Raw genomic sequence first — 10000 nt, forward strand, 5'->3', positions numbered from 1 at the left:
TCTCAAAGGTAGCTGATTATGAAATTTACATTCAATTTTCAGTGCTGGTTTTGTGGATGATTGAGTAGAAAATCATGGGCATTAGCTAATGAGGCAAAACTTGTTAACAATGAAAGCCCACCAAAAATCCTTGCGAAGTTCTGCAAGGAGATGGCTTTTCAACGGGAGGTTTCTGCATTCAACCCCAGCCAAACCAACTCTTGGGGGTTTTCAAATAAACGGAGACGCAATTACAACTTCGTATGCAAATTTTTAGTCTCTTAAGCCGTGTTCAGTATTTATAGATGGAAAAAAAGAACGGTGGTCCTGGCCGTTTGAAAACTCACAAACATAGCGGGAAGTTGAAATACTGATATAACGTCAAAAAACACATAGCGAAGGTTGCATTGTGTACTGACGAATTTCACTTTCCAGGTTTTGGGTTATCTACCACTTAATTGGCTGTCTGATGATAATCATGCTCGTTGTTTGATTGGTCTGCTCGCATGTGATGTCGTTTTTACTTCTTTCCTGCTAAAGGTGAGATATTAAGGCTTTGGTGTCGGAGTCGTAATGTCAAGGTCTCGGCTGAGTAACCCCGTTGAACTTTTTTCCACGCAACCGCTTGCATTGGGCGAGTACGGTTATAACGAGGACTTAATTTCACTTTAGAATTGAACAAATTGGCCGTTTTCGTCCGCTCTGTCCTTCGCCCTTGTACTTGAGCGTCCAAAAACGCACCAATTTCTCTCCCATCTTCCCACTCGAACATCTACCAGAAATGTCGATCTCTCTCATTTGTCCTTGGCCCATCACATTACTGTATTATCTAAATTTAGAGTGCGGGTCCCGCCAAATTATGGCCAATCAGAATGGACCTGATGACCACGAGGTCTCTAATTGGTCTGCAACCGAGTAGACGCACGATGGAATGCTCGTGCTTAATGCAAAATCATGAATCGTGCAAGGGATTGCAAGGAACACAATACAAAAATCTAGCAGTAGCTGTCGTAAAAATAGATAATACCGAAATCTGATAGGCCTCATTCCATCGCAGATCGGGACCTCTGAGTTCAGGAGTATGGATTTCTGCACCTACAAAATTTATACGACCGTGAAAGCTATGACCTTGCAATTATGCTGCATGTCTCTTTACAGAATTAAAGATCATTCAAACCTACTGTGAGATGGTCATTAACCCGTTCTTATGACACTCTACGAATATTTCATCCTTTGTTCATATTTGTTTAGTACATACATATTCATGTAATACAATTGAAAACGTTGTGACAGCTCTATTCTCTTTCAGGACTGTTCTCTTGAATTTATGAAGTTGTTGATCCTGAGCCGTCAGTTTCTTACAGTTCTGTTTGATGGTTCTGTCAGCCGTAAAAAAATCATCGCACATCGCGTTATTGAGCTCGAATCTCTTCACACCTGGCTATTTGGCTCAACCGTCAAACTTTGGCAGACTTTTCACACGGTGAGAAAGATCTTTGGGAATCCGTTACTCATTAAGTTTTATCCAAACGCAAGTAATTGAAGGGCATAATTATTTTAGTGCCGGTTTGATTGTTTTCTAATAATCATGTTTTTCCTGAGACATCTATAGTTTTCTACCGTTTTAGAATTGAACGCCGATAAAATGTGACCTTGTTGCCACTCGGACCCAACACTTGAGCGGAAGTTGATGAGCTTGCATTTTTACCTTAACAGGATCCAAGTAAAGCAAACATTCTAGATAGCGTGCTAAGAGTCACTAGAGGCCTGATGAACTCGACTGTCAAGTACCTGCTCAAAGCTCCCTCTAAGTACACCTGCGAGAGCACAGTCCAGAAGGTACAAAAATGTTGCAAGAACGATGAGATAACGAGTTTTATTTATTCGTCTAGTTATTTAGTAATGCCATAGACGTTGGAATAATATTGATGGCGTTGATAAATTGGACTATCAGTGGCATATCAACATGGTAGGTTTTTATCCTCTGAATCCTTATGGAATGAAAAATCTTGACTAGAGAACAAAGCACTTTTACTCCACATGAGATGTTAAGTCCTTTTATCGAAACCGAGCGACACTGTTGTGTGTGTGTGTTTTTTGTTTTGTTTTGTTTTTTTTTTTTTTTTTTGGGGGGGGGGGGGGGTGGGGGTGCTCTAACTTCCATGTCACCCTTATTACTGCGGCTTTGACATTAAAGGAAAACCCCTGAACCCAGAAAAAAAGAATCCCTGAGTAGAATAGAGAATTGCTAGGTCTGATGACCAGTCCGGGACATGATCTGGGGAAGGCGCATGCTTTCTACATCACACAAACCCTGTTCTCTTGGTGTAATATCTTTATTCTTGCAGAAGAAGTAATCTCCCGCTTGCTTGGCTCGGCAGGTTTTCTGTAAAACGCTCTTAATATAGCGGTGTTAGTTTTCTTGTGGTATGGGTCATAAAGGCTTTGATATTTTCATTACTTTAGTTACAAGAAGACTTGGAGACCTTTTCCACTGACGTTCGGAAATGTTCGAAACATTTGATAGATAATATTGCGCGTTCCAACCACGCATTATTAGTCGCCGTAGGTGGATTTTTGGCGGTGTGTGAAGAGGTATGTCGGTTATTTTATTTTAAATTCCGGTGGGTCGGAGCTCGGAAAAGTACCATCAATCGCTCTTTACATGGGTTCGTTGAGACCTGGAGGTTTTAAACTCGCGGAACGTGCTGTAACCTAAACATAATGCCACATCGATATCCTGAAGTTACCGCTTCATTTAAACAGCCGTACCAGTATGTCAAATCAGTAACGATAACAGGGTGTAGAAGTATCACCATGACTACAATATAATAATTCATCGTCAGAATGATGATACTGTAGACTATTTTTAAAGAACCTTCTTCGTGGCTGCATTACGTCTGTGGACCAGCCTGGCTTCCAACCATCATGAGGATCGTCTCTGTCTTCTGTTTTAAGACGAGGTTGAAATATTACTTGCGTGTTTTTTCAGATTACATCTGTTTTTCTCCAAAGTCTTATTTTTGTAAGCCACGAACCCTTTGATTTAATTCTGTGTTGTAAAAGGCATGGAGAGCTATGTTAGTTGCATTTACAAGAATCTTATTATCGTTATTTTCCATGATTGTGTCAGGTAAGGCAATATTGAATTCTTTCAGGTACTCACAAGCAAGGTCTCTGGGATCAAGATGACTCGAATTTCATCATCTATTGTGATCAATCTCGGCCCTGCCTTGTTAGCTCTGTTAAAAACGATGGCTCAGTCATCCCAAAGGGAGCAGGAAATAAGTAAAGAGCCAACCTCAAGAGAACGAAATGAAAAGAAGTGGCAAGACTTCCTATTACAGTTTCCTGTCTGGATCGATTCCTTCACTTGTTTGCTACATATTTACTCCGTATCGCAACAGTCAGGGTATTGAATCTTGTTCCATTCCAATCCAGGTCTTCGTTTCTTGTTTCTGAAATATTTATGACAGACATTTTGAACTGCGCTAATAATGACCAAGCCGGCGGAAATGATCATCGTAGTCTAGGGCATCTGAAGCAGTTGCAAAGAGAGCCTGTGAAAATACAAGTTAGTTGATAGAGCATTGCAGCGCAGGCGCGCTAGCGCACTGCCACTGATAAGTTCGAAACCGCTCAAGCCTCGGTTTACTTCAGGCTATTTGCAATTGCTAAAGTTACTTTTAACTGCTATGATCATGTGATCCTCGATTAGTGTCATTCATTATAACCGCAGTTCAAAATGCCTTAAACCCATTAAGCCCGCGAGGGGGCCCCCCTTAACGCGTAAAATCGTCTGGCGTTAGACAGAGTAAAATCTATAAGTAGCCACTGGGAGTAAAAGGGTTAAATTAATATATTTCACTATCATCCATTCACCTTCTACGGGATATCGCAAGAACGTGCAACTGACTCTGGTGGTAGGAGCATTTCCGCGCAATCGCACTTTCATGGATTCGAGCCAGCTCAAGCTTGGATTTGTTCTTCAGGCTTCCTTGACAACTGCATAAGTCATTCTCATTTTTGACAATCAATTTCGCTTAGAGTTCTCGTTTCTTATTTCACCCGCATGGAAGAAAAAAGATCAGACTTGACAAATAACTTGCGATGAAACGGACATCTAGAAGAGCCACGCTATATTTGCCCATTTCAATCAGATAAATGCTATTTACCTTTTCTGCTCTTACATTATGGCGAAAAAAATTCCTGTATCAGCTAGTTTTGCATCATCCCTTCTACTTTCAGGAAGCTACTTCTTGTAAACGAGAAGTTGAAGCAATGTGAATGGCAGCTAGTATTTGACGTAGTATTGACAACTGCCATTCACCATGTGTTTGAAAGAAACTTCGACTTCCCTCTGTCAGAGAAAGAGGTAAGCGGATCTTATCATGCGAGTGCTAAACACGTTTGCGCGTGACTTGATGTGTCGATGTGTCGTGGTGATATGTGATGTTCGAACTCGGTAAAAGGAAAGGAAAGGAACTTTATTTAAGTGTCTAGTCTTCTAGCGGTGGAGCACTGAGTGGGGACACTTTAAACTGAAATCAACAAATCAACGCAAGTCTAATCAAATGTTGGTTTTTGAGGAGAGGGGAAAACCGGAGTACCCGGAGAAAACCTCTCGGTGCAGAGCAGAGGACCAAAAAAACTTAATCGACGTATGATACTGAGTGTGGGAATCGAACCCGGGCCACATTGGAGGGAGGCGAGTGCTCTCACCACTGCGCCATCCCTACACCCCCTTGTATTTCCTGACTGACAACTGACTGGAAGCAGGTCACTTCTCTGTAATTGATTCTCTGTGATTAGCCCATAAGCTGCTTCTGAATCAAACTACAAAGCACGGGAAAGGGCTTATCGTTCGCCCAATCACTGAAATGTGTCGCGCTCAATGACAGCGTGGGCTCATCAGAAAAAAGGAGGAATGGTTTCGTGGCAGAGATTTTCTCGCGGGGAAGTATAGACAGGAGTTGTTTCTTCAGTTGGGTTCCGAACATCTCAGCAAAGTTTACAAACAAAGTTAAGTAATCATTCCCCTACCACTTAAGTTTAATTTATGTAACGGCATGTTCACTTTCCATGGCGCACTTACGGTACTTCGAACATGTAGATAACAAGCGACTTTCAGTTTCAAGCATTTCTGTCGGAGGCAACAAATTTGGAAACTAAGCCGCATCCAATTAGGGATTTACATTTCCTCAATTTCTTATGTCCTTGTTTTACCAGGTAGAAACCGTGCATTCCTGCCTTCATTTTCTTAAAATAGTTTGCCGGTCGTGCTCAAAACTCAGCGTGGATTTACCCGAGAATTTACACATCAGACTATTGGCGTCGTCATTACACTTCTTAAGATTACTTCGCTCTGTGGAATCTGGCAAGAAAGACGAACGCCAATCAGAAACGGAAAATTACCATTACAAAAGCGATATTATAGAAAACGTTGTGGCAGATCAAAGAAAAGATCCAGAAACAAGGGACATTATGGAAGAGGGTTACGGGCTCGTGTTGTCGTTACTGGAGGGATGCGATCCCGTATTGCTGCCTGAATTATTGGATGGCTTGTGCAGCGGAGTCGTGAGTATTTTTCTTGATATGGGAACACAATTCCAGACTTTAAGATTGCCATTTCAATTCTGATCATGATCCTAACTCAATGCGCAATCTCGTCACCAGAGCCTTGTATCTATTGTCTGCTCAGGACATGCGCAAAAGGGAAGAACTCTGGAGTCGTGAATGGACGCGCGCTACTTTACTTGTTTGCGTGGGTTGTACTCAAATTCCAATCTTACGTTTCCTGATATCTCTAGAGCTAGAAAACATTTAAGGGGTATTTCATAAGCAGAGCGTGAAAAAAAGACCATTCGACCTTATTCACTTGTAACATTTTTGTTTTCCAAATTTAGATTGCGTGACACTTTACTCAAGAGAGAGTGCACATGATCTGTACTGGGAAAACAAAATGAACAAGCCAATTGATGGTTTGCGTCTGACATTACTGTCGCCATGTTGGTGTACAGAACAATGCAGTAAAATACCTTTTGGGAATTTGACTCTATTATTATGCAAAACTTGTCGGGACATTTTCTATTGTTTTGTACACCGACGTGGCCGTCTCATCACGTGGATGCAAACCTAGAATAAGGTTTACTGAATTGTTTCGGGAATCGAGGACTGTTTAAGTACTTTAATCTGAAAATATTTAAAAATACCGACTGATTGTTTACTTGCTTCCTTGATTACTTGATTGATGGATGATTTTTTTTTTACTTTTGAATTTCTGAATGACTGAATAACCTGGGGCCGGTTTCTCGAAGCCTGGTTAGCGCTAACCGTTGGTTAAGAGGTATCAAAACCTATAGGTTTCCATGGCATTTAACGCCGGTTAGCGCTAACCATGCTTCCAATCGAGAAACCCGGGCCAGGATGACAAACTGGCTAACCGACCGAACGATTGATTGGTTGACTAACTGATTTATTGATAGATTAAATTCTGTATGGTGTCAGCGATGTTTGCTTTGATAGAACATTCACTATTTCCACTCTTAAATGGTTTTTTGTAACATGTTTAACAGACTATTAGTACCATAAACAAAGATTCTGTAAATCTGCTCCACGTTTCCTTACAAGTTTGGTTTCGTCTGCTAAGTGAACGCTTTATCAAAGAAAGAAAAAAGGAGTTGCGTCCAAGATTGCCTAAGGTAAGAATTCTTCTTTTTCTCTGGATAGCTAAGGTATAACTGAGATCAAGGGTACGTAGCGTCCAATGAGCGTGGACATTTAGCTCAGTGGTCTAGAATGAAGGGCTCTTAACAGATTCGACGCAACTTCGTGTCGGCAGTAGCTTAACAAATCATCGACTGTGTAAGAATTCAAGTGACCAGGACTTTGCAGAACTTTGAAGATTTTACGATGATACATGGAATGTTAAAGAAGTTGCTATTTTTTTTTTTTTGCATAAGAGTGCAAAGATTGTGTTGCGAGAGCGATTGATCGTGGTACAAAAATTGATGCTTTTTGGAATACGAAGGACTATGTTTTGCATTATATTTCTTAATTATTGACTTGTTGCAGTCTTTATTTGTTGTTTTTCTCCTTCATTGTTGCTTGTGACTCAGTGATTTTCACCTTAACGTTTTTGTACGAACCTTCACCTGTGAATCATTTCAAAGCGTGAGTTTCAACGGCTTGTCTGTTGCTATTTGTTTGTTTGTTTGCTTGTATGCCCTTCACCGTGTTGCTTACTTCAATTAGTCAGTCTTTCTTTGTGGTCAATTATTTAGGTGTTGATCGCCCTTCAGTTCCTAATCCAAGAACGGGACTCTGGCAATCTTGGAATCATTCAACTGGCCATTGACATTATGACGAAAATTCTCTCTCTTGGCAAGGTTTGTGGATTAGTCTGTATGATCGGCATCTCAAATCTACTAAGTCTAGTTTTCTGTGGCGTGTAATATATATAATTATATATATATATAATAAATATATAAGATGAACGGAAAATGTGTCAGTTTTTAAAAGCTGGTTTTACTAGCACCACCAACAACCTTAAGCGATATGTGTGCGCGCATTAACTTGTTTTTAGTTTTGTCTTTTGTCCTACCAAAAGTCCCTAAATCTTACATAAAGGTGTAAAATGATAGGTTAATATGTAGTCTGTGTCCACATTCCAGACTGTTTATAGCTATTGTAGCCACAGATTATTTATTCAAGTAAAACTTAACTATATCAGGGTCTCTAGAGGATTCATGTGATCTAAATTGTGCGTTTCTATCGAATGTCACGCGTATGGCTCATTAGTGAGTTTTTAAACTCCGTTTTCAGGGAATGGTTCTCCCTCATAACGCTCTTCTGGTACTTCACAGCGATATGATGGTTACACTTGAGGACTGTGACAATAGGTAAGCAAGTCTTTATAGGATGCAATGGCCAGGACACAAAAAGAGCATAAAGCGGTGGACATGCTACGAAAACCACCGATCTGTGGAATGGGTTCGAATTACCGAGTCACTTTCCCGCCCACTTTCGTTAAACTTTTTGCTGAAATTCCTTTCTCAAGACTGCAACAATGGAAAAATACGTTTTCAAAATTTATCTCTGTTTTCTCTGGCAATCGCGGAAAAACTTGCCACGAAGAAGCCGGTGGTGAAGTCTCCTCCTTTTCCGATAATGTCTTGTATAATCTTCATTCTCAAGTCTCCTCCGAGCGCTTTTCCACGATTAAAGAACCTTCCATATGCGCTCAGTTCTGCCAATACCTCTTAAGAATTTGAACTATTTACAGGTGAAAGTGGGCGGCGCAGAGACACGTAAATTCCCACCCATTCCACAGATCGGTGGTTTTCGTAGTATTGCCATCAAGGCCTTCTCTTGCTATCTGCAAGAGACGCGACTGCTAAACTGGAGAGCGGGGCAGGTGCCATGGCACTCGCTTTCACCAACGTGGCCCTGGTTCCATTCACGCACTCAACGCCTTTTTGTGTGTGTGTGATACTGGGACTTAAACAGTCAATATCATTTTTTGCAATGACTGCAAAATTCTCCCGCGCTCATTGGTTAATTTTTATTGTCAATAAGCGGACAGACACGTAACTCAACTTCCCAGCTGCACTTGTAAATAGCCAACTGGTTTGCCTCCAGCCAGTTGGGATTCCTAACAGTTGTTGTTGAATGTTTTGTCGTGATTGTGTTTCATTGGCCCTGAAAAGCCCCTATGGGGAGCGGTCAATTAAGTATGTATGTATTTGCTATAAACAATAGCTTTCGTACGCCGAGCTTCGAGTTGAAATGTTTGAGAACGGGTTTCGGTGCGCAAAAACAAAAGTTTTCAATCCCTCGGGACTTAACATAGCCGCCGTGTGATTTAGACTCATTCGCGAGTCGTCTGGCGTTAGAAAGAGTAAAACCTGTGAGTGACCCTAATTGGAGTCAAATAGTTATTTGATAAAAGGGGACATTATCTGAGACCCTTTCGCTCCTAAGGGGTTCCCCGTTAACGAGACGGATCGCCTGGCGTTTGACGGAGTAATCTTTTTAAGTGGCTCTGTTGGAAGGCAAAAGAGTTAAAGCACGTGTTGTGGTCGACTAAAGGATTATTGTTATTGTGCTTTCCATCAGGAGTTTTCTACAATTGTTTGAGTCACAATATGCTCTTTTGAGCACATTGCTGTTTCAGCACTCTGAGGCTGTATATGAGGCTTTTCACGTGTTTATCTCCTGTGTTCGGAGTATCCTTTAATAACTTATAATAGCTGATTCGTGCTTTGTTTTGTTTTGGAGACCATCGCTGGCCGCTTTTAATGAATCTCCATTCAATCACAGTAAGACTATCCACTCAATTGGAAATCGAGAATTGCTGTATTACTTCGCTTCCAATGAGATATTGAGTTCACAAGAATGAAAAATATGAATTAATAAAAGACGTCAGTTTGGGATGTCGCGTTACACTGCGCAATACTTTCGTGTGGCCTTTTGTTGCGCAAAATTATTTTGCGTAAAAACATTTATAACAAGAGGCTACGGGTAGCCTACACTTTGTTCGTAGGATTTTTAGCCGACTTCCTTTAAATTCACAATATTTCAGTGGGTTTTTTTAAAATGTTACAATATCTTGATAAATATCCAGTGACCCGATCGTTGATATTTGTTTACTTTTAAAACTCAAGTAAAGCTATGATCCTCGCAGTTATGGCCGCAATTTTAGCAATTGCGTAGAGCACTTCAGCGGGGTTTGAACCCGTGACGTCGTGATACCGGTGCGACGCTCTAACCAACTGAGCTATAAAGTTCCTGACGTTGGGAGCTGGTCATTTGTGGGTTCTAATTTCCCGTGAGAAATGAATCAATGAACGAAATGATATAGGAAATGAATCATATACTGAACTGCGGATTTGAAATCAAGTAAAGCTATCATCCTCGCAGTTATGGACGCAAGGAGCTATGAAGCCACTCACGTTGGTATCACGAAGTCACGGGTCACGAGTTCACGGCTTCAAACTCCGTTGAAGTTCCGAATTTTTCA

The 10000-nt window shown here is 41.0% G+C and overlaps 1 protein-coding gene across 4 annotated transcripts in view; it reads left to right on the forward strand.

Moving 5' to 3' along the window:
* The window catches only part of LOC138020001 (unhealthy ribosome biogenesis protein 2 homolog), a 43995-nt gene that overhangs the window by 27390 nt on the left and 6605 nt on the right, over window positions 1-10000 (forward strand). For all 4 annotated transcript variants that reach the window (XM_068866989.1, XM_068867011.1, XM_068867004.1 and 1 more), the window contains 11 exons: window positions 415-519; window positions 1289-1462; window positions 1696-1818; window positions 2446-2574; window positions 3138-3391; window positions 4228-4354; window positions 5209-5556; window positions 6555-6680; window positions 7263-7367; window positions 7804-7880; window positions 9097-9206. In XM_068866989.1, coding sequence (XP_068723090.1) covers window positions 415-519; window positions 1289-1462; window positions 1696-1818; window positions 2446-2574; window positions 3138-3391; window positions 4228-4354; window positions 5209-5556; window positions 6555-6680; window positions 7263-7367; window positions 7804-7880; window positions 9097-9206 — 1678 coding nt within the window. The remainder of the gene's footprint in view (window positions 1-414; window positions 520-1288; window positions 1463-1695; window positions 1819-2445; window positions 2575-3137; window positions 3392-4227; window positions 4355-5208; window positions 5557-6554; window positions 6681-7262; window positions 7368-7803; window positions 7881-9096; window positions 9207-10000) is intronic.

Source organism: Montipora capricornis, chromosome 2 (genome assembly GCF_036669925.1).
Source record: "Montipora capricornis isolate CH-2021 chromosome 2, ASM3666992v2, whole genome shotgun sequence".
In the NCBI taxonomy this organism is placed as follows: Eukaryota; Metazoa; Cnidaria; class Anthozoa; order Scleractinia; family Acroporidae; genus Montipora; species Montipora capricornis.